The sequence below is a fragment of the Ornithorhynchus anatinus genome, chromosome X3 (assembly GCF_004115215.2).
Source record: "Ornithorhynchus anatinus isolate Pmale09 chromosome X3, mOrnAna1.pri.v4, whole genome shotgun sequence".
In the NCBI taxonomy this organism is placed as follows: Eukaryota; Metazoa; Chordata; class Mammalia; order Monotremata; family Ornithorhynchidae; genus Ornithorhynchus; species Ornithorhynchus anatinus.
In genome coordinates, this window is record NC_041751.1 from 2,690,106 (window position 1) to 2,715,575 (window position 25,470).

The 25,470-nt window shown below is 46.1% G+C and overlaps 1 protein-coding gene across 3 annotated transcripts in view; it reads right to left on the reverse strand.

Annotated features, from left to right (window-relative positions):
- SLC12A7 (solute carrier family 12 member 7) overlaps positions 1-25,470 on the reverse strand; it is a 97,373-nt gene that overhangs the window by 49,305 nt on the left and 22,598 nt on the right. For 2 of the 3 annotated variants that reach the window (XM_029053775.2, XM_039910601.1), the window contains exons 2-5: positions 9,514-9,608; positions 7,091-7,213; positions 4,298-4,444; positions 974-1,028 (exon numbers count right to left, since the gene is read on the reverse strand). In XM_029053775.2, the coding sequence (XP_028909608.1) occupies positions 974-1,028; positions 4,298-4,444; positions 7,091-7,213; positions 9,514-9,608 (420 nt within the window). Of the gene's footprint in view, positions 1-973; positions 1,029-4,297; positions 4,445-7,090; positions 7,214-9,513; positions 9,609-17,906; positions 18,007-25,470 lie in introns of those variants that run through there. The other variant, XM_007669899.3, reaches the window with a different exon arrangement.

Genomic DNA, 25,470 nt, shown 5'->3' on the forward strand with positions numbered 1-25,470 from the left:
TGGCCTGCTTTCTCTGGCTGGTTCTTTATATTGGCCTAGGGCAGCTGTAGATTCAAGAGTCTGCCACCTCTCATCCAATTCTCCTTCCACGTTCTTCGTGGGGAACCCTTCCTCCTCCTCCTTTATAGCTGAGTCTGTTTTTCATTGATAGAAGTAGAGAGGGCAAAGGGAATAAGCGGGGAGAGATTAGAATCCCAGATTAGCAGAGTGCAAATTAATGAGGCTTTACTTTTTTTTTAATGGTATTTGTTACGCCCTTAGATGATGCTATACTAAGCGCTGGGGTAGATACAAGGTAATCAGGTTAGACGCACTCCATGTTTCACATGGGGCTTACAATCATAATCCCGATTTTAAAAATGAGGTGACTGAGGCACAGATAAGTCAAGTGACTTGCCCAAGGTGATACAGCAGACAGGTGGTAGATTCCCAGGCCTGTGCTCTATCCCTAAGCCGTGCTGCTTCTTACATTCCATCTTACTTCACCTCCTTCTTCCAGGAACTCTTCCCTGATGAATCCCTCACGTCTCCACCCAATTGCCACTTCAGTATTTCCACATCACCTAAGTACTTGGATACTCACGCCCCTCTCCAGGTAGAACATATCTTTAACTGTGGCACATCCCTCTACTTATAATATGTTTGGTATCTATCTCTCCCCAACAGGACTGTAACAACAAGAGGGCAGGAAACATATCTCTTTACTGTTTTCTCTCAAGAATAAGCACTCAATAAATACAGTTGAGATTGATTCAGAAATGCTACGTGCACAAAATACAAAATGATAAATCACTATGAAATTTGAGCTTGGAGTGAAGCAGTAAGTAGGTGAGGAGCCGGTGATGGTATTTCTTAACTGCTCAGTGCATGCGCTAAGCACTGGAGCTACCTCGTGGAGTAAATAAGAGCTGCTACGAATAATAGAAAATCTATCAGTAAATGTATTAACCCCCCAGAATGATCAGTACAGTACCTGGAACAACACCGTTGGTGGCTATTGCACTCATCGATATGGCGGTCAGCATTGTCTGTTCAAAAAAAAGTAAAAAGGAAAGCGAGTAAGAGGCTTTTAGCATACCAAATCTTTCCAGTGTCACAGAATAATAATAATAATTATGATATTTGTTAAGCCAAGTACTGCTCTAAGCGCTGGGGTAAATACAAGGTAATCAGGTTGTCCCACGTGGGGCTCACAGTCTTAATCCTCATTTTACAGATGAGGTAATGGAAGCACAGAGAAGTGAAGTGACTTGCCCAAGTTCACACAGCAGACAAGTAATGAAGTAGAGAAGCAGCCTGACTCAGTGGAAAGAGCCCGGGCTTGGGAGTCAGAAGTCATGGGTTCGAATCCCGGCTCCGCCACTTGGCAGCTGTGTGACTGTGGGCAAGTCACTTCTCTGTGCCTCAGTTCCCTCATCTGTAAAATGGGGATGAAGACTGTGAGCCTCACGAGGGACAACCTCATTACCCTGTATCTCCCCCAGCGCTTAGAACAGTGCTCTGCACATAGTAAGCACTTAACAAATACCACCATTAATGAAGTCGAGATTAGAAACCACGTCCTCTGACTCCCAAGCCTGTACTCTTGCCGCTAGGCCATAGAGAAGTGTCCTGGGGGTGGTGGAGTATTGATCACCTAATTATCCTGGATAAGAACTTTCTCCCTGAGTAACACCCAGCTCGTTATGGTCGAGGAACGTTGTATTGTACTCTCCCTAGCTCTTAGTGCAATGCTCTGCACACAGTATATAAATACCACTGATGGACTGACTGATTGATTTCCAGGCCTCTCTCTAGATTCTGCCTGAGCCCTCTGGAAGCCTCAGAGTAACTTGCTGAAAATCTCATCTCCCTTTTGACATCACCCAGAACACGGGCGGTTCCTTATAAAGCCCTTCCGACCCAGCGCTTAGAAGAGTGTTTGGCACATAGTAAATGCTTAACAAACGCCATCATTATTATCTGTTTGCCAGAGAAACCACTAGAGGGGCTTTTGGTTTCGTAGGAACAAACATCTCCGGTCATTTCCGCGCATTAAGTTCGGGTTTCATTCCGTCTCCTTTGACTCTTGGAGTCGGTCATCCTGTTATTATGATTCCTGCTTTTTTCCCTCTGTATTTCACGGATGCTTCATTAAAGACAAGCCGATCCAAGTGCTTAGTACACTGTAAGCACCTAATAAATACGATCGAAAGCATGAATGAATGAATGATCTAAATTTGGAAACATCTTTGCAGAGTGTTTACCAGGAAACCCCAACGAAGACCCTCAAACGGGCAAGTCACTTAACTTCTCTGTGCCTCAGTTCCTCACCTGTAAAATGGGAATTAACTGCGAGCCTCACGTGGGACAACCGGATGACCCTGTATCTATCCCAGCGCTTAGAAGGGTGCTCTGCACATAGTAAGCGCTTAACAAATACCAACATTATTAAAGCAGAGTTTGGGAGCCTGGAGGGGATTTAATATGCCACTACCACAGCCTGTTGGAGAGAGTATGGCACCGGCAGCAGGGAGATCTGAGCTGTAATCCCGTCTCCGTCATTTGCCGACTGAGTGTCCTTGGGCAGCTCACTTAGCTTTTCCAAATCAATCAACCAGCGATATTTACTGAGCGCTTAATGTGTGCAGAGCACCATACTAAGCTCTTGGGAGAAGAAAATACAGCTCACAGCTAGAGGGGAAGAGAGACATTAATATAAATTATTAATATATAGGGAAGCAGCATGGCTCAGTGGAAGGAGCACGGGCTTGGGAGTCAGAGGTCATGGGTTCTAATCCCGACTCTGCCACTTGTCAACTGTGTGACTGTGGGCAAGTCACTTAACTTCTCTGTGCCTCAGCGACCTCATCTGGAAAATGGGGATTAAGACTGAGCCCCACGTGGCACAACCTGATTACCCTGTATCTCCCCCAGCGCTTAGAACAGTGCTCTGCACATAGTAAGCGCTTAACAAATACCAACATTATTATTATAAATAAATTACAGATAGGGTCATAAGTTTTGTGGGGGTTGCGGGTGAGGTGAATCCCTTGCACCCAAAGGGGATAGATCCAAATGAATAGAAGCAGCGTGGCTTAGTGGAAAGAGCACGGGCTTGGGAGTCAGAGGACATGGGTTCTAATCCCACCTCCACCACTTGTCAGCTGTGTGACTTTGGGCAAATCACTTCACTGGGCTTCAGTTACTCATCTGTCAAATGGGGATTAAAAGTGTGAGCCCCACATGGGACAACCTGATTACCCTGTATCTCCCCCAGCGCTTAGAACAGTGCTCAGCACATAGTAAGCGCTTACTACCATCATTATTATTATTATTATTATTCACAGATGGTGCAGAAGGGAGAACAAGTCAGGGAAAGAAGGGTTTAAATTGGGGAAGCCTCCTGGAGGAGATCCACACTTCAGTTTCCTCATGTTCAGTATGTTCAGTGGATCAGGGTATTTATTGAGCACTTACTAGGTGCAGAGCACTGTACTAAGCGCCTGGGAGAGTACACTACAAGAGAATTAGCAGACAAGTTCCCTGCCCATACTGAGTTTACAGTGTAAAGAGATGGGGAGGGATAAATTACCCGTTCTCTCTTCCTCACACTACAGTCAGAGGACAGGGATTGTGGGTCCTACTTGATTATCTTGTATGTACCCAGACCTTAGTACAGTGCTTGGCACATTAGATTTTTATTACTAAAGATAACTGTTATGCCCAAAACCTGACTCCAAGCCAGCTCACCTGGTGGGAAGCTAGACTCTCGAAAACACACTCCTTCCAAAGACATGAAAACTCATCCTCTAGATAATAATGTTGGTATTTGTTAAGCGCTTACTATGTGCAGAGCACCGTTCTAAGCGCTGGGGTAGATACAGGGTAATCAGGTTGCCCCACGTGAGGCTCACAGTTAATCCCCATTTTACAGATGAGGTAAGTGAGGCACAGAGAAGTTAAGTGACTTGCCCACAGTCACACAGCTGACAAGTGGCAGAGCCGGGAGTCGAACTCATGACCTCTGACTCCGAAGCCCAGCCTCTTTCCACTGAGCCACGCTGCATCCCCTAGATCATAAGCGGAGAATGTGTTTCTTTAGTGCTATAGTGTACTCTCCCAAGCATTTAGTGTAGTGCTCTGCACACGGAAAGTGCTCACTCAATACGATTGATTGCACTTGCCATAAAAGGCCTCTGTCATAAGCGATCACACGCTACATATACCCAGGCACTTCTTGCCACATCGCAGACCCGCCCTCCCGGTTCCATCCTCGCTTGGACCCCCAGATAGGAAGACGGCGATCGGGACTCACGCAAGAACAACACATGAACACGATGATGAAAGACTCGAGGATTCCGGATGCACCCACGATCCACGTCAAGCGCAGAAAGAGAATCACGCCTAGGATGTTCTGCAGGCAAGGCAGGTAGACGCCGATGAAAGTCCCCATCCGTGGAGCCTGAAAGAGACACAGTTCCAAACTGATCGCAGCTCTGGAGCCCGGCTGGCCTGGATCTAAAAGCAGACGGGGTGAGGATTGAGAAAGCGGGATAGGCAGCTAGAAACAAACTTTCTAGCCAGGGGATATCCAGAAGACACCTGGGGAATGTCCGAACTTCAGCCTCCTTCAGTCCCCATTTCCCAGTTCCCATGAGGACTGTTTTGATATCGTCTTTTGCTTCTCTTTTCCTTCTCGGCCCTTCTCCTGACCTTGCTGTGAACCTTGCCACCGAGTCGCTGTGAATTTAAGAACTAAGAAAAGACACGGCATCTGCCCAAATGAGAGCAAACAGACCTATCCTTTAACTCTTAAATTCAACGACCTTCATCCTTGCATTCTCCTTTGTTGTTGAGATTTTCGCTTTTGATGGGGGAGAAACCAAGCTCGCTCTACATATTCACATTTCAACCAAGGTGGTGCTGGCAGCGTGGTTTAGTGGAAAGGGCACAGGCCTGGGAGTCAGAGGTTGTGGGTTCTCCGCTGGAACTCCAGCTTCACCACTTGTCAGCTGTGTGACTTTGGGCAAGTCACTTAACTTTGCTGTGACTCAGTTACCTCGTCTGTAAAATGGGGATTAAAGACTGTGGAGCCCCACGTGGGACAATCTGATGACGTGTATCTACCCCAGCGCTTAGAACAGTGCTACGGGGTAATAATAACTGTGATGTTCAGTGCTTACTCTGTGCCAGGTACTGTACTAAGCTCTGGGGTGAATACAAGCAAATCAGGTTGGACATTGTCCCAGCCCCACATGGGGCTCACAGTCTTAATCCCCATTTTACAAATGAGCTAAGGCACAGAAATGATTTGCCCAAGGTCACACAGCAGACAAGTGGCAGAGTCGGCATCAGAACCCACGTCCTTCTGTTTCCCAGACCCGTTCTCTATCCACTACGCCAAGCTGCTTCTCTAAACCTGGAGCATATTTTCTGTGTGATTCCTCCTTCACAGGAAGTCACTGGGTCAATCATGTAAATGTTCAATTTCCAGATCGCCAGAGGCACAATCCAGCATTCATACCTGTTTTTCAAACTCTATCCATTCCGCCCTCCTTCCCCTCTCCTCCACCGCTGCTGCCTCACTGGCATTTTAATTTGTTTCTCTTACTCTGAATTTGAAAGGATGAAATCCGGCACCAGTTTTCACATCGGATACCTCACAAATAGCTGTGAGCGCCTAGGCCCTTTAGGCTGCCGTTCCTGAGTTGTTAGAGGTGGAAAAATGTGACCTTTATCAACTCCCCACAGTGCCAAACAAGTACTCGGATACGGATGCTGAAGATCCCCTGTGTTATCCCAGGCCACTGAAGGCATAATAATAATTATGGCATTTTTTTAGTAATGTGCCAAGCACTGTACTAAGTACTGAGGTGAATATATGATAAACAGGCCATAATAAGCTGTGTGACAGAAAGCATAAGAAGCAACGTAGAGCTGGGAATCAGACCACTTTCTTAAAAAATTGTATTTGTTAAGCTCTTATTATGTGCCAGACCCTGAATTTCACTCTGGGGTAGAGATACAAGTTAACTGGATTGGACACAGTCCCTGTTTCACGTGGGGCTCACAGTCTTACTCCCTATTTTCCAGATGAGGTAATGGAGGCCTAGAGAAGTGAAGTGATTTGCCCCAGGTCACACGTCAGATAAATGGCGGAGCTGGCATTAGAACCCAGGTCGTTCTGACTCCTAAATCCGGGCTCTAGCCACCCTATGTCACTCTTTCATTATATTTTCGTTACCCTATTTATTTTGTTAATGAATTGTACATCGCCTTGATTCTATTTAGTTGCCATTGTTTTTACGAGATGTTCTTCCCCTTGACGCTGTTTAGTGCCATTGTTCTTGTCTGTCCGTCTCCCCCGATTAGACTGTAAGCCCGTCAAACGGCAGGGACCGTCTCTATCTGTTGCCGACTTGTTCATCCCAAGCGCTTAGTACAGTGCTCTGCACATAGTAAGCGCTCAATAAATACTATTGAATGAATATCCTCTTCAAACAACTGCCCTAGGGGACCTGAATCCTAACATGCAGCAGAGCCTCACACGGCCTCACCTGCCACTAGAAATGAGTCATTTCAGACCCGTCATTCACATCTTTTATGTGGACCTTTACTGTCCTCGCCTATTAAAATTCGCCGGGCCTATCCTGCTGTCCTCTGTCTTTAGCCCCGCACAAGATTTCCAAACTGTCGGTAGGCAACCTACAGTCTCCTCCCAATCCCAAAGGAACTTGAAAAGAACTCGAATTCTCTTCCCCAACATAGCGACTTGCACTTGGGTCGGACCGACGAAATAGCTGCAAGAAGCCGCGTAGTCCCTAGTGGATAGAAGACAGACCTGGGAGTCAGAAGGACCTGGATTCTAGTCCCGGCTCCGCCACGTGTCTGCTGTGTGACCTTGGGCGAGTCATTTCACTTCTCTGGGCCTCAGTTACCTCATCTGGAAAATGGGGATTATGACCGTGAGCCCCATCTGGGGCTGTGTCCAACCCGATTGCCTTTTATCTACCGCGACGCTTAGTAAACCGTCTGGCACATAGTAAGCGCTTCGAAGAAGAAGCCTAAAAGAAATGCCAAAAGACACGTGGAGGCTCACTGTACGTACCTTAATTTCTTTTCGTTTGCTGTCTTCATCTTCCTCGTGCTCGACCACTCCCTGGCTTAGGTTGGTGTAATTGGCGAGTTTGTTAAGAAGAGATGACACCATCGGGTTGCTATCCATTTCTTCCTGTTGGCACATTGAGAGAGGTTCACGACAGTAAGCGAGGAATGCCATCTAGTCGATAACATTCTGCACGCTTTGCAGTGGCGCTGGATGAACTTACTATCACCTTGCAAACAGGCACCTAGGTTGAGCAGCCCACACCTAATTTTCACCCTGCCTGCCTTGAACCGCCAAGGTGGAGGGTTCTGTTTTCTTCACTCAGCCTAAATTCTTCCTCACCCTGGGAGACCAAGGCGGTCCGTAACGATGAACACAAGTGAAGAATCCATAACGAGCCTACATCTATAATCAAGGCCATTTAACAAGGGTATATTCATCCGTTTACGTCTGCTGGTCTGTTCGGTAGGTTGTAAACTCTGGGAAGGTAAGGATTTTCTTTTGCTCTGTTCCCAGATGCCTAGGTTCCCTGGGGAAGCAGCGTGGCTCAGTGGAAAGAGTCTGGGCTTCGGAGTCAGAGGTCATGGGTTCGACTCCCGGCTCTGCCACTTGTCAGCTGTGTGACTGTGGGCAAGGCACTTAACTTCTCTGTGCCTCAGTTACCTCATCTGTCAAATGGGGATTAACTGTGAGCCTCACGTGGGACGACCTGATTACCCTGTATCTCTCCCAGCGCTTAGAACAGTGCTCTGCATATAGTAAGCGCTTAACAAATACCAACATTATTATTATTAGGCGCTCTCGATGGATGCTCAATAACTACTGCTGCTGCTGCTGGCAGCGTCATACTCAGTGGAATTCTTACAAATTTGACGAGACAGACCCTCTTGCTCCCATGCCAACCCAAAAGCTTACAAATGTGCGTGTGCTGGCACGTGCCTGATTCACAGAGACCCCAGGGATAACAGCTCATCCTCTAAACAACAAGCTCGCTGTGGGCAGGGAATGTGCCCGTTATATTCTACTCTCCCATGTGCTTAGTTCAGTGCTCTGCACACAGTAAAGAGTGCAATAGGCACAACTGATTGATTGATACGCATCGTGGTCTAGGAACTGGGTTCCAATCCCGGCTCCGCCGCTTGTCTGCTGGGTGACCTTGGGCAAGTCACTTTCCTTCTCTGTGCCGCAGTTATCGCATCTGTAAAATGGGGATTAAGATCATGAGCTCCATGTGGGACATGGACTGTGTCCAACGTGGTTAGTTTGTATCTACCCCAGCGCTTAGAACACTGCCTGGCACATAGTAAATGCTTAACCTATACCATAAAATTTTTTTAAAAAGCACGATAAATCAAGATGGAATCCAGCAATTGCAGCAAGATGGGACGGCAGCAATTGTTTGAGAGGGAGAGGAAGGCTGCCTCAGGAATGATGTTAGGGAAGAATCCTACAGTATTTTAGGCACCATCTTTCACTCCCAGAATGGCCTGAAGCCTTTTCTGCTCCATTTCCATGCAAGTTCATTCGACTGTATTTATTGAGCGGTTTCTGTGTGCCAAGCACTGTACTAAGCACTTTGGAGAGGACAATATAACAACAAACAGACACATTCCTTCCCACAACGAGCTTGTGGTTATCTAGCCACCAACGGAACTGGATGTTGTGGGGAGTAAAGTGGAGTAAAAATATGTGCCCTTGTGAGGCTTATTATCTAATTCTCAAACTCCTCATGCTTAGGAGAGAAGGATTTTTCAAAATCAATATGCCTTGAGCCTTCAGTCCTCAACTGACTGTGACACAGAAGGGGACTATATTAGATAGATGGAGTCAAATCCATTTTCTGAACCTCTAACATTTCTTCTCAGTATAAAGCCCCGCCTGCCTCTCTAATCTAATATGCCATTACCACCAAGGAAGTTGGCCATTTTCTAGATTGTTTTAATTTTTTTTTCTAGATTGTTTTAACTTTCGCTCTCACAGTAGATTAGGGAAAAATATTTCCATTTCACCGTTTGTATAGGCAACACTCTGCTGCTTCCCATACTTGCAGTTTATTGTATTGTTTAGTGCCTGGCATATAGTAAGGGCTTAACAAATGCCAACATTATTATAATTATTATTTGTTGTCCCCCACTAGATTGTAAGCACCTTGATGGCAGGTTTCGTGTCAGCCAACTCTACTGTATTATATTCTCTCAAGCACTCAGTACAGTGCTCTACACAATAACTGCTTAATAAACACCACTAATTGACTGGCTATATAGTGCACGCTTCTAAAACACGCTCAAATGTGGAAACACCTTTGCTAAGGGAGGTGTGTTTTGTTTATACTTAAGGCTCACCTTTCTTCCCTCTATTTCTAAGAGGATTTTCGATTCTACCGTACACAGCCCACAAAGGGAGGTTTGTTTTAAAGACCCCGTTACCTCAAAGAGAGCCATGTTCTTCCCTTCGTAGATATTTTCTCTCTCCATCTCAGGACTGTGAATGAAAGGACTGCTCTCCTTGGGGATGCCATCTCCTGTTGGACAATTTTAAAAAGAAAAAGAAAATCAAGGAGGGAGTCCTGCTTCTGAAAGGGGAAGGAAATGGGATTCTGTGTGTGGCGTTCCTGTACGTGTGCGATTGTGCATGTGTGTGTTGTGTGCACGTGAGTCTTTTCTCTGCTACACTGTGAGTCCCCTGTGGGTCATCTCCCAATCATGTCCAGATATTCACGCCCACACATGGAGCGCCTGTCGGCTTATCACCTAATCAACGCCGGCACAAATCCTACAAAAGCTGCCTGTCCCGATGGTTGCTGGTGATTCCATGGAGACTCCTATGGTGGAGGCAGAAACACCCCGCAACCGGAGTGGTTTAGTTTAAGAGTTCCCATCAGCCTTTGAGATTCCCACCCTCCGATTTCCAGAGTCGTGCAGGGATGGGTAGCGGACCGAGTCCGGGAGTACCACAGACTCCTTGCATCACAGGACCAGGATCCCACTCACGGAGCCCTACCCCCCCAACCTGGGCTGAAATCGTGGCCAGCCGCCCCACTCCAGTACACCACTCACACACAACGGCATCCATCCACACCACCCAACACTCCACTCATACACAACGGAATCCATCCACCCTACTGGGCCTCCGACCCTCACCACTCAGAACGTGTTGGGGGAAGACCAAAGCCATCATGGATCAACTCTGGCCACCTCCCATCCCGTCACATGATTGGGAGTCCCAGGTAATAATAATAATGTTGGTATTTGTTAAGCGCTTACTATGTGCCGAGCACTGTTCTAAGCGCTGGGGTATACGGGGTCATCAGGTCGTCCCACGTGAGGCTCACAGTCTTCATCCTCGTTTTACAGATGAGGTAACTGAGGCCCAGAGAAGTGAAGTGACTTGCCCACAGTCACCCAGCTCACAAGTGGCAGAGCCTGGATTCGAACCCACGACCTCTGACTCCAAAGCCCGGGGTCTTTCCACTGAGCCACGCTGCTTCTCTACGTACAGTGCCTTGCATGCAGTAAGTGCTCAATAAATACCATTGATTATCAGTCTTGTGCTTAATGATAATTGTTCATGAAGAAGTAAAATAGTCCCTTCCCTTGTCTACTCTCGACATCGTCACATGCTTACTGTCCTCTAGACTGTCAGCAGACACGTTCCCTGTCCATAAAGAGCTAATTCCGTCGTACTGTGCTCTCTCAACCATTTAGTACAGTGCTCTGCACCTAGTGAACGCTCGAAAAATACCACTGATTCATTAACCAGGAAATGCTACATTTTGCAACATTATTAATATTAGCAATAATAGTGGTATTTGTCAGGGGCTTATTGTTAAGCATTGGTGTAGATAAATAATAATAATGATTAATAATAATTATGGCTTTTGTTAAGCGCTTACTACATGCCTAGCACTGCTCTAAGTGCTGGGGTAGATACGAGGTGATCAGGTTGTCCCACGTGGAGCTCACAGTCAATCCCCATTTTACAGATGGGGTACCCGAGGCACAGAGAAGTTAAGTGACTTGACCAAGGTCACACAGCAGACAAGAGGCGGAGCCGGGATTAGAACCCAGGTCCTCTGACTCCCAAGCCCGGGCTCTTGCCACTAAACCATGCTCCCGCTGGACTCCGGTCCGGTCCCATACAGGGCACACAATCTAAGGAGCAAGGACAGAAGGTACTTTATCTCCATTTTAGAGATGAGGAAACTGGAGCGTACAAGTGAAGCGACTTGCCCAAAGTCACACACACCAGGCAAGTGGTGGAGCCAGGATTAGATCTCATGTCTCCTGTGCCCTAACCACAAGGCCATGTTGCTTCTCATTCTACTGACCTCAAGGAATGCTTTTCTACCCTAGCCGCCTCCTCCCAGACCTTTCTCTCTGGAAAAATCCTCTTCAAGGAACAAAGAACTTTCCATTTGGGAAAAGAGTTGGGCAACAAAAGAAGCAATGACCCATTAAGGCTGTGGAAGCACCACTTTACATGAAGCCTAAATAAATATCCACATAGCAGCTTTGTGACCTCACCCCAACTGTAGTACATACCTACTAATTCTTATTTGGCATAGAATAACTTCTTAGTGTTTTGGGTGGGGCTTCATAACTGCTATTCGCTACTTCAGAAATGCAAGTCATAAGGAATAGACATGCTTCACGGCCCTGATAGCTAAAACCTTGGCTGGCTTGTCACTGGGATGCTTATAAATCTATCAAAACACACCTGAACAAAGACTATTATCTGCCATCACTAATCCTTGGTGTTCCTTGAAGAAGCAGCGTGGTCTAGTGGAAACAGCCAAGGCCTGGGAAGTCAGGGAACTTGGGGTCTAATCCCGGGTCCGCCACTTGTCCGCTGTGTGACCTTGGGCCAGTCACTTCACTTCTCTGGGCCTCAGTTCCCTCACTTGTAAAACGGGGGGAAAGCCTGTGAGGGACAAGGACTGTATCCAACGAGATTAGCTTGCATCTCCCCCAGCGTTTAGTACAGTGCCTGGCACACAGTAAGCGCTTAAAGGCCATTTTAAAAACTCTCCTACAACTAGGTCTTCCTTCCTAACTTAAGAAAACGCCTGACACTGCATCCGTGGTTTCTGGGGATTGTTTGCTTTTAGAAGCTGAAAGGAATCGCCTGGTTATGGGAAATGTGGATTTAGTTATCAGAAACACTATGTTTCACTGCAAATCAAAGAAGTGCAGAAGAAGCCACAGCTACAATAAGGGAGAGGCAAGAAAAGATGAACTGCAAACATTAAAAAAAAGCCACAAAGACAAACTCGGTGCCAATAAGAACAAAGGATTTAAAAATAAACTCTCCCAATAGGACTTGGGATATATCAATTAGAGGTTTCCGAGGGGGTCGATCTCCACCGTAACTCTTGAAAATAGTTCCCTGAAAACCAGGAGCCATGGCAGTGACCCACCACCTCTTAGCTGCTGTGTGGCCTTGGGCAACTCACTTCACTTCTTGTGCCTCAGTAACCTCATCTGTAAAATGGGGATTAAGACTGTGAGCCCCTTGCGGGACAGGGACTGTGTCCAACCTGATTTACTTGTATCCGCCTCAGCACTTAGTACAGTGCCTGGCACATAGTGCTTAACAAAAACCACAATTAATTATTATTATTATTATTAATCGAGCAACAGAGGGCTAAAAGGGGATAGGATGCAACTTCTCTCCCATCTTCACCCTTCCTCCGCTGCTTGTCAATCAACAGATCGTATTTATTGGGCGCTTACTGTGTGCAGAGCATATAATATAACATTCCTGCCTACAGTGAACTTACAGTCAAGAGGGGGAGACAGACATAAGTAGAAATAAATAAATGACAGTTATGGACTTCAGTGCTATGGGGCTGGAAGGGGGATAAATAAAGGTATGATGGCATATGTTAAGCGCCTACTATGTGCCAAGCACTTTTCTAAGCGCTGGGGTAGATAACAAATATCATAATTATTATACAAGGTAATCAGGTGGTCCCATGTGGGGTTCACATTCTTCATCCCCATTTTCCCAGGTAAGGGATTAAAGTAGGGAGTCCGGGCGACGTGAAAGAGAGCAGAAGGAAAAAAGAGCTTAGTCAGGGAAGGCCTCTCGGAGATGTGCCTTCAGTAAGACACATCTCCCTCTAACGTACCTCTTATGAAACAACTTGGGGGCTTCAGACCACTCTCCGGGGGAAAAGCCAGGTGGGAAAGTAGGGAGAGGGGGTGTAGCCTGTGAGCCCGACATGGGATAGTAAGATGTTAAGGGCTTACTATCTGTCCAGTACTTTCTAAGAGCTGGAGTAGCTACAAAATAATCCTATCCGACAAAGCCTCTGCCCCGCATGGGGTTCACGGTCTAAACAGGAGGGAGGACAGGTAGTTAATCGCCATTTTGCACATTTGGGAACTGAGGCATAGAGAAGTTAAATAACCTGCCCAAGGTCACACAGCAGGCAGGTGGTGGACCCGAGATTAGACCCCAGGACCTCTAACTCCAAGCCCGTGCTCTTTCCGCTAAGCCATGCTGCTCCTCTTAGAGATTGCATCAGATCTGGTCGGATGGTACCTACCCCACACTGCTTGGCACATAGTAAGCTCTTGAATACCACAATTATTGTTATTATCAGACTTTCAGCATAGAGTAGCCTTCTCCGCCCGGTGACTGCAAGGCCACCATTGCTAAATCCCTCAGGTACAGTCAGCCTATGCTATTCTGGGAGCAGATTCCACCCTGCGGCCTTCCTTCCTGCAGCTACAGCTAGACTTCTCCCTCCGCACCACATCCCGACAACCCTTCGGTCTCTGGATGACCACGAGGCTACCACTGCTAAATCCCTGAGGTACTGAACGACCTACGCAACGATCCAAGGGGAAGGTGCAGATCCTCTCGGCTCCTTTCGGGCAGGGCACGTGTCTACCAACGCTGTTGCGCTGAACTGTCCCAAGCGCTTAGTACAGCGGACTCCGCAGCCAGCTCAAAAAAGGACTATGGATGAAACCCAGTCACCACTGAAGTAAAATCGCCCGAAAGTCTTTTTGATACCCGTTGCCTGGCCCATAGAATTCAGGAAAAGGCGAAAATGCATAACCCTTAGGAAAACCTAGGATCAACCAGAACTGAATTCTAGGAAGAAGAGATGGAATTGGCAGCAGGAGATCTCAGCGAGGATGTTAAGAGTTCAAACAGCAGGAACAACTGGACACCTCCCTTTTAGCCCTTACAAATAGGAGAATGGAGTTTTCTCCAATAGCCCAAAAGAAACAGCAAATTGAGAATTTACAGGACACCCACATCTACCATTTACATTAACAATGTCCAAAAATAACATGAGCTTGAGAGGATGATTGGACAGTTGAGTATAGTGCTTTTACACTTTTTTATTAGAGCTCTAATTTTCAGGAATATTCATTCCTACCTCTGACAGAAGTATGCAGGGAAAAAGCCATGCTGAGAAACACCTACCGTAAAGAGCACAGGCCTAGGAGTCAGAGGACCTGGGTTCTAATCCCTGCTCTGCCACTTGGCTGCTGTGGGACCTCGGGCAAGTCACAGGAGCGTGGCCTAGTAGACAGAGCACGGGCCTGGGGGTCAGAAGGACCTGGGTGCTAATCCCGGCTCTGCCACTTATCTGCTCTCTGACTTTGGGCAAGTCACTTTACTTCTCTGTGCCTCAGTTACCTCATCTGTAAAATGGAGATTAAGACCCGTGAGCCCTATGTGGGACAGAGACTGTGTCCAACCCAATTATCTTGAATCTACTCTAGTGTTTAATAGGGTGCCTGGCACTTAGTAAGCACTTAATTCATTCAATAGTATTTATTGAGCGCTTACTACGTGCAGACCACTGTACTAAGCGCTTGGAATGTACAAATCGGTAACAGATAGACACAGTCCCTGCCCTTTGATGGGCTTACAGTCTAATCAGGGGAGACAGACAAGAACAGTAGCAACTTAATAAATACCAAAATTATTATTATCATTATTACTCCCTGGGCCTTAGTTTCCTCATCGGAAAATGGGGGTTCAGTACTGTTCTCCCTCCTATTTAAAGTGTGAGGCCTGATTATCTCGTATCTAGTTCGAGGCTTACTACAATGCTTGGCTCATAGTAAGTGCTTAACCAATGCCACAATGATTATTATCTCTGGAGGGCTGCAGAGAGAGCACTGAAAACAATCTGCCAACTATTATGTGATGCCAAGAACTGACAAGTCAACAAGTCTCTGTCACATTAGGGAACCTTCCCTTTGGTAACTTCCAAAAGGAGATGCTCGAATGCCCTGGAATATCACAAAGCCAAGTAGGGAAACTATCGCAATCCTGATGTGCAACTAAAGGAATTTTCCACCTGGGAAACAAACCAAATTCCTGAATCACAGATAACTCTCAAGGCTACACCCGATCCAAAAAGATGTGTGTTTTGATACTGGGGTTTGAATGCGTTTCAGTACTTATTTTTTTTCAGCAAATGTGAAGTAGCGTGGCCTGGTGGAACGAACACGGACCTGGGAGTCAGAGGTCCTGAGTTCTAATCCTGACTCTGCCATACGTCCGCTGTGTGACCTTGGGCAACTCACTTCACTTCTTAATGCCTCAGTAACCTCATCTGTAAAATGGGGATTCAATCTTACTCCTTCCTACTTAGACTGTGACCGCCACATGGGACAGGGACTGCATCTGATTAACTTCCACCTACCCCAGCGCTTAGAACAGTGCTTGGTACATAGCAAGTGCTTAACAAGTACTACTATTATTAGCAGTAGTAATAATAATAATAATAACTATGGATGCCCAGAGGGAGAGAATACTTGCAGTGTTGCAACTGCTTAGTACAGTGCTCTGCACACAGTAAAAGCTCAATTGCAGCAGGAAGCAGGGGAGCAAGATAAGCCAAATATCAGCTGGTTTCGGGGGAGAAAGGGGTAAAGGAAGCAGTAGAACCACAAAGGCTTCATTCATTCATCGTATTTATTGAGCACTTACCGTGTGCTTTGCACTGTACTAAGCACTTGGGAGAGTATATGCAACCAAGTCAAAGAAGTCATGAAAGAATTGAAGGAGTTTTTTAAAAACAAGATAATAATAATATCAATCATAATATTGGCATTTGTTAAGCACTTACTGTGTGTCAAGCACTCTTCTAAGAACTGGGGTAGGTACAATATAATCATGTCTGACACAGTCCCTGCCCTGAATGTGGCTCGCAGTCTAAGCAGGAGTGGGATTTAATCCTCATTTTATAGATGAGGAAACTGAGGCCCGAAAAAGTGAAGCAGCTCGGCCAAGGTCACACAGCAGATTATGTGGCGGAGCCGAAATTAGAACCCAGGTCCTCTGATTCCCAGGTCCACCAGGTCACGTTGTTTACAGGAAATCTAACGGCCAGAACACACAAGCGCTGGGGTTTGGTTGCTATTTTTGGCTTCTGCAATCCTAATTTACGTGACCTAGGGCAATTCAATTAACCCTTCTTAACTTCAGGATCTCCAGCTTTGAGGGACAAGCAGACTTTGATTTTCTGGAAAAACACTCTACATTTTCCTTGAGCTCTCTCTCACCAGCTGCCTCTTCTGCTCCTAGATATCTAAATCATAGTCTGCTACCTTAACAGGCGGAGATCATGAAGACTAGCAGCATGAAATGAGCATCTATTCACTGCATTTATGCACGTAGCCACCACAATCAATCCGTGGTATTTACCGAGCGCTTACTCTGTGAGGAGCCCTGTACTAAGCGCTTGGGAGAGTACAATACAACAGAGTTAGTAAGACAGGTTCTCTGCCCACGACGAGCTTACAGTCTAGAGGGGGTAGATACAGTCTAGAGGGCGAGACAGATTTTAGGCGACTCTAAAAGTCGGGGGCCACAATCACTGAGGCCTTTGTCCCCTTGCTGGGTCATTGCATTTGAAGATTATACCCAGTTCACGATCCGTCTCTCATTTCACCATTTGTCATTTCCTTAACCCCCGAGAATTCCAACAATTGCTGTAATTACCGGCTTCAAAAATCCTGCTCTTATTTAGGCCTCTCTTTTGCACAGTTAAATCACGCTACAAGGTTAAACGTAAACGGATCAAAAAAAGCAAAGAATTGTCCGGTTTTGATGGAAATAGTAGATCGAATCCTAAAGGCTACATCTGGGGGATGTGGTCAGCTGCTCTGGAAACAACCGGACACTAAAAACACAATGATTTCAGGGCAGGGTTTTAGGCTGGTGCATCTCTCATGATAAACATTTCACCCTTTCTTTTGGTCTCTTTTGTTCTGCTCCGGTTTGCCAAGCCGCTCAATAACTAACAAGTTTCAATCAATCTGTCACCTGCCCCCGTCTCTTGGTTTGATGAAATATTCTAAGAAAAAGATGTAAGTATTCCTCACGAAACCCCTCGTAAAATATCAGCGGTGCGGCTTTTAAGGAAATAAAACAATTCTAAGTAATGCGTTCCGCCAAAATGACTGGAAATTCTAACTTTTTTTCAAAGAGTGAAAAGGACCTGTTCTCTCTTTTTCTTTAGAAATAAGTTAGATCCTTATAGAAGTTTCGGTGACTGCCAAAAGTTTCATGCTCTGCCTTTCATACATAGCTTTCCCAGAGTACCGACCCATCACCAAAACCAGTAATAGTTTAATGAAAGAGGCGACCAGGTTCAGGGGGAGAAAATCCTTTAAAAATTCCAAATATCCAAGTGGTCTTTCCATTCACGCACATCAGACCCTCCACATTACACAGAAAAATCTGCTTGATACACAGAGCCCCGCAGTCATCGATAAAGGTGAAATCAATAAGATGTTTTAAAAGAAATAAAAATAAAAACTTTAAAACCATACAGACTCACCCTTGTTTGACCCCACTTCCTCATAATCCCGTTCATTCATAGTATGGGAAGATCAAAAAGGAAAAAGCAAAAGCAAGAGAAAACCCGATTGCTCAGGTGGCGAGAAGTGAAACGGCAAGAAGCCGACAGATGCGCCCGCTCGCTCATGTGCAATACCTCAAATCCCGTCCCTCGGCCGAAAGGGGATTAATCCTAAGGCAAGTCATTAAGGATTCATGCAGTTTAAACTATTCATCTGACACAGACAGCCAAGCTGCACTGCAGCGGACTTGATCGGAATTAAGCTGGGGGCTCTTCATTGGCTACGGCGGGGGGAGAATTAAATAACCAATATCAGGGGCTCTAAGAACCAAGGCTGTATATGAGGGTCTACGGAGCTAAAGCCCGACAGGGATTGACGCCGTCTCACAACCAAGGAGTAAACATCCGGGGGAAATATATGATGAGCAAAATATTAATCTCCCCTAATGGATACGTTATTATCCGCCAAGCTTTTCGCTGCTAGAGTTGGGAGTCGGATATTGTAATCGCCTGTAGAGCTCAGCCTAGAATTAAACGTCAACTTTTTTTCATTTCTGTTTTTTTAAGGACCGTTTCTAATTGCAACACAGATTTCTGTTCTTCTGAGGTAGATGATTCTCTCAAGTAAATAGATGTTTTTAGGATTCATTTACTTCAGATTTCATGAAAAGGAGGAAAGACTGTCTGACGTAGTAGATAGCACAGGTCTGGGAGTCAGAAGGTCACGGGTTCTAATCCCGGCTCCGCCATATGTCTGTTCTGTGACCTTGGGCAAGTCACTTCACTGCTCTCTGCCTCGGTTCCCTCATCTGTAAAATGGGGATTGAGGTTGTGAGCCCCACGTGGGACAGGGACTGTATCCAACCCAATTTGCCTGTAGCCATACAGCGATCAGTGCAGTGCTTGGCACGTAGTAAGCACTTAAATACCATTGTTATTATTATCATCATTGGTCATTTTCTTCTTTACCTTGGGAATTATTAAAGCGCAATGAACGAAATAGGAATTTGATGTCTTGGATGAAAGCTGTAAATGGGAATATAACCTCAGTACTCACAATTTATGATCTAATGCTTGCTGTGTGCAGATATTAATCATTCCCTTCAAACTCTCCCTTAACCCTGAGACCCAGTTGAGTGTGGTGACCTTGGTCTGACGTGGGCAGGCCTAACGGAGGGATTGGCAGGCCTCCGAGCAGAGGTTTAAAGCCACCTCTGCTGAGTGTCGGGTGATGGAAACGTGAGATTCCACCATTTTCCAGGGGCACAAACGTCCTCCACACAAAACCGCCAAACCCGAGCAGCGCTTCTCCTGGCCTAAGACCTCGGCCACCTTCCGGTTCTGACTGGAATTGGTTGGACCCAGAAGACACACCATCAGAGTTTGGAGCCGGAGAAGTTCGGCGGCTGGGAATTTCTGACTGGGGCAGGACTCTGATGGAGGAGCCATCGAAGACACCAGAATTACATCTGGGCCGGTGATGATCTACTTCTTTCTGCAGAGACCAAACAATAATAATTGGCCTATCTGTTAAATGCTTACTAGGTGCCAGGCACTGCACTACAGAAACATCGTGGCATAATGGATAGAGCCTCGGCTGGGAGTCAGAAGGTCATGAGTTCATTCATTCATTCATTCAATAGTATTTATTGAGCGCTTACTATGTGCAGAGCACTGTACTAAGCGCTTGGGATGAACAAGTCGGCAACAGATAGAGACAGTCCCTGCCGTTTGACGGGCTTACAGTCTAATCGTTCTAATGAGTTCTAATCCCGGCTCCGTCACTTGTCTGCTGTGTGGCCTTGGGTAAGTCACTTCATTTCTCTATGCCTCAGTAACCTCAATTGTAAAATGGAGATTGAGACTGTGAGGCCCAAATGGGACAGGGATTATGTCCAACCTATTTGCTTGTACCCACTCCAGTGCTTACTACAGTGCCTGGCACACATAGTAAGTGCTCCACAAATACCAGAATTATTATTATTGCTAAGCGTTGAGGTAGATACGAGGTTCTCGGGTTGGACACAGTCCCTGCCCCACAAAGGGATCACACTCTTAATCCCCATTTTCCAGATGAGGTAACTGAGGCACAGAAGTGACATGCCCAAGGTCACATAGTAGACAAGTGGCAGAGCTGGCATTAGAACCCAGGTCCTTCTGACTCGCAGGCCCCTGCTCTATCCACTAAGTCACACTGCTTCTCAAATACAAGCTTGCTTGCTATTGCCCCGGACCTGCAGGCCGACCCTGCTATACCTGAGGTGAAATGAGCCCTTCATGGGCAAAATCCCTGGAGACCGGTCATCGTGATGCCTAAAATTTGCAATGCACTATTCATTTTCCAAAGATCTTTCAGATTGATCTCATTTCATCTTCATATGATGCCTGTAATTTCGATCAAACAATTATATTTGAGCACTTACCCTGACCCCTCTAGACTGTAAGCTTGTCATGGGCAGAAAATATGTCTGTTATGTTGTTGTGCTGTACTCTCCCAAGTGTATAGCACAGTGCCCTACACACAGTAAATGCTCAATTAAGGTAACTGATCGTCAGTGCCACCGATAACTGCGTTGGATTTAGCACACAAAGAAGCAGGTGGAGGCAAGCGGGGCTAAAATCAACCAAATCGCAAGTGAAATTCAATTAAGAATGACTTTCCAATTTACCTCATACAGACAGAAGGCCCGATTGGCTTACGGTACCCTGAAAATGGACCAAAGAAGCTGGCAGATCATTTTACAGATAGCATGATGTCTCGGTCCCACATCTTAATCATCTGGAAACCCGATTAGGACAATTATCAAAGAGGAGGAGAAAAAAATGGCTTAGATTGACGGTACTTGATGTCCGGAACAACATTACCAAAATGGACGTCATGTGCATATTCCAAATCTCCTACCTCCGCTATGAACACAGCAAGAATGTTGGATGGTTTTGTGGAAATTCCTGTGACGCGCACCAACTGACATGCAGTCCTCCACTCTAAGAAACCATAGAAGGACTTTGGGAAAACGTTGGGGAGGAACAGCCGGAAAAGGACAGGAACCTGGTCATAGGACCTGGTCATAGGAAGCCCCTTGGACAAATTTGCTCTAGCCACTCTCCAACTGACCCCTACCCCTGCTTCTCCCCATGCCAACTACTACTTTGTAGGAGTCTCAGATGAGCTATAAATACTTTGGCTGAAGTCACCTGGTAAATAACAATTGCACTTCTCATTACTGTGAGAAGCAGCATGGCCTAGTAGACAGAGCATGGGCTTGGGAGTCAAAAGGACTTGGGTTCTGTTCCAAGCTCCACCACTTGACTCCTCTTCTCCCACTCCCTTCTGTGTCACCTTGACTTGCTCTCTTTATTCATCCCCCCTCCGAGCCCCACAACACTTATGTCCGCATCTGTCATTTTTTTATGTTAATGTCTTTCTTCCCAACTCTAGACTGTAAAGCTCACTGTGGGCAGGGAATGTGTCTGTTATACTGTTATAGTGTACTATCCCAAGCACTTAGTACAGTGCTCTGCACACAGTAAGTGATCAATAAATACGACTGACTGACCAAAAGGCAGGGTGAAGACTGTGAGCCTTATGTGGGGCAGGGACTGTGGCCAATCTGATAAGCTTGCATCTATCCAAGAGCTTAGTAAAGTGCTTGGGATATAGTAAGCACTTTACAAATACTATAAAAAAAAACAACCTAGAAACTTGCATACCCCTTAAGCATTCCTGCATGTATAAGTACCTGTTTGTTTATTTTTGACCTCACTAGATGTAAACATTTTTATGTTTGTCTCTCCCTCAGAGTGGATACTCTCCGTGGGCAGGGAATGTATCCCTTCCTCATTCTGCTGTCCCTTAATGCCTAACATAGGGAACCACACCGAACATAAGACTGTAAGCTCATTGTGGGCAGGGAATGTGTCCATTAGATTGTTCTACTGCACTCTCCCAAGCGCTTAGTATGGTGCTCTGCACACAGTAAGCACTCAGTAAATACAATTGGCAAGCGGGTGCTCAATAAATGCTAACTAGAATCCTGGGGGAGGTGCAGGCTTTCACAGCGTTTCCGTCACCCCTGCCCAACCCCAAATCTTCCATCTCACCAATTTCCCAAACATGTGAATCTCCAGAATCCAGAACGGTCCCCTTCCCAACTTCTCCCATAGCGGACACTGCTCGGGGTGTTAGGCGGCTGTTGGTTTTCCACCAAGAATTGGCCGGGGACTTGGTGAGATCCTCCCACTTGGAAGTTTCTCTCATGTAAATAAATTCTCCTCTCCGAATCATCAGAGGGCCCACCGGTCACCGCTATAGTCCCAAGGGGAGAGACGGATGCTCCCGACCACCAGAATAAATTCCCTCTCCTTTAGTTACAAGGGTCAAACCACCAAGGCACGTACACAGAGCAAGAACAAAGTGTCCTGAGAGTTAGTCAGGATATTGGGATTAGTGGTCAAAACAGTAACGGGGGACTCGGTTGCTTGGGAGCAACAGGTGCGGTCGACATCTTGGTCCCCGGCCAGAGAGACGAAGAGCACGTGAGGTTCTCTCTCGACGTGTTCGACAGAGCCTACCTTCCGGTAAGCCCGAGTTTTCTTCCCTCACTCTGCCACCCAACTGTGGAGCTGATGCTAGGAACAGCGGTTTCCCTTCCAGTCGGTCAATTGTTTTTATTGAGCGCCTACTGAGTGCAGAGTAAGCACTAAATACCATATTAAGTGCTTAGAAGAGTACAATATAACAATATAAAGACACATTCCCTGCCCACAACAAGTTTACAGTCTAGAGGGACAGACAACAATATAAATAAATAAAATTACAGATATAGATATAAGTGCTATGGGGCTGGGTTGGGGGATGAATAAAGGAAGCAAGTCAGGGTGACAGAGAAGGCAGTAGAAGAAAAGGAAAGGAAGGCTTAGTCTGGGAAGGCCTCTTGGAGGAGATGGGCCTTCAGTAAGGCTTTGAAGGAGGGGAGAATTATTGCCTGTTGGATATGAGGAGGGAGGGTGTTCCAAGCCAGAGGCAGGATGTGGACGAGAGGCTGGCGGCGAGATAAAAGGAGTTATGAATGCCGGTGACATTTGATATGACCGACCCCAATTTCTAGCCACTTGGCCATGTTGCTTCCAACCCCATCACTTAGCCCAGTGCTTCGTACACAGAAAACATTTAACATGAGAAGCGCTAGTGGATACAACACAGGCCTGGGAATCCGAAGGTCCCGGGTTCTAATCCCAGATCTACCATTTGTCTGTTGTGTGACCTTGGGCAAGTCACTTCACTTCTTTGTGCCTCAGTGACCGAACCTGTAAAATGGGGATTAACACCGTGACCTCCATGTGCGACAGGGACTGTGTCCAACCTGATTGCTTTGTATCTATTCCAACGCTTAGGAAGAGTGCCTGGCACAGAGTATGCACTTAACAAATGCCATAAAAGATACCGAATTGTTGATACCACCTGTAACAAACACTGGAACAGTGGAAAGTTGTGATTGATGAACTGGGATTGAGGCTGTAGGATGGGTGAGAACCCTGAAAACTATTGCCCGAACAGTTAACATACTTCAACTCAACTCTTTCATCACCATTTGCTTTGTTAATTTATTGATCTTGCGCAAAGCGTGCAGAGCATTGTGCTAGGGTATTTACTGAGAGCTCATGGTGTGCAGAGCATAATACTGAGCACCTGGCAAAGTAGAATTCAACAGCATTGTTAAACAAGAACTTGCAGTCAACAAGGATTTTACAAAAACAAAACAAAAAACTGTTTTGTTTTTTCTTAATGGTATGTTAAGCGCTTACTATTTGCCAAGCACTGTTCTAAGCGCTGGAGTAGATACAAGCTTAGCAGGTTGCCCACAGTCCATGTCCCACATGGGGCTCATAGTCTTAATCTCCATTTTACAGATGAAGTCAGTGAGGCACAGAGAAGTGAAGTGATTTCCCCAACGTCAAACGACAGACAAGTGGCAGAGCCAGAATTTGAACCCAGGTCCTTCTGATATAAAAACACACATTAATATACGGGCCTTAGGAAGTAAACCCATAGCAGTCACATGATCTAGTAGTCAGAAATGGATTCTTAGCAAAACCTATAGACTGAAATTGCATTGGCAGCAGCGATTCAGTGCCTACTGTATGCAGAGTAATGTAAGGATGCAGAGGTAAAATTTGAACTTATTACTAATAATAATAGTAATTGTGATATCTGTTAAGCACTTACTATATACCAAACACTGAATTAAGCACCGGGATAAATACAAAATACTCAGGGTCCACACGGGCTCACAGAAGGGAGAACAGGTATTGAATCCCCATTTTGTAGATGAGGGAACTGAGACAGAGAAGGAAAGTGACTTGCTCAAGGTCACGAAGCAGACAAGTGGCAACACCGGCATTAGAACCCACGTCCTCTGATTCACAGGCCCGGCCCTCTCTCTTTTCACTAGACCACGCCGCTTTGCTACTTAACCTGAACTTCCCAAGTTGAAAAGTCCACTTTGTCTGAGACGAACTGCAAGGATCCTGAAACAAACAAACTACCCAGGGATCAAAGAAGCGATTACTCTGTAGGTTTAAATTTACTACCTCTTCACTCATAAGCCCCACTTTAAAAGCAGCTTGTTTCTGTCTGGTGAAAATAGCAGTAGCTTCCTGTAAATAATCTTTTTATAGCCCCTGAAAAATGCATCTTTAATGGTTCTTCAAAAACAAATGTGGCTCCGTTGCTATGGGCACACTACGAATCCAGTGAAAGTCTTCTTGGTTTCCTCGGAAGCAATGTTTCTCACACCCCCTATTATCACAGGACTGCAGGAGCCTAAAACATACTCTGCACCCTCTGAGCCTTATTCCCACCACTGGATCTGTCTGAGAAACAAAGTTGTAACTGTCCTTCCATGACTGAGGAAAGCTAGCCAGAAGCAGTGTGGCCCAATGGACAGAGCCCAGGCCTGGGAGTCAGAAGGACCTCGGTACTAATCCCGGCTCCGCTGCTTGTCTGCCGTGAGGCCTTGGGCAAATCGCTTCACTTCTCTGTGCCTCGGTAACCTCATCTGTAAAATAGGGATTAAGACTGTGAGCTGCACGTGAGACAGGGACTGTGTCCAACCTGATTAGCTTGTATCTACCTGAGCGCTTAGTATAGTGGTTGGCATATAGTAAATGCTTAATGAATACCATTTTAAAAAATTGAATGGGATGAGGAATAATAACAAGCATGACTATGGCCCTTCTGATGCTTCATTCAAGCAACAAAAAGGGGTGGGTCCCGAGATCATGAGGGTAATTAAGTCTCTAGCACAGTGTCGAACTTGTTGGTGTTCTAGGGAGATGCGGTTCCAGAACGGCCCCACCCTTCTCTACCCACCATGGCCGGCCTGGGAGTCAGAAGGACCTGGGTTCTATCCCCGATCCGTCACAAGTCTGCCGAGTGACCTTGCACAAGTCCCTTCCCTTCTCTGGGCCTCCGTTCCCTCATCTGTAAAACGGGGATTAAAACTGTGAGCCCCACGTGGGACAACCTGATCACCTTGTATCC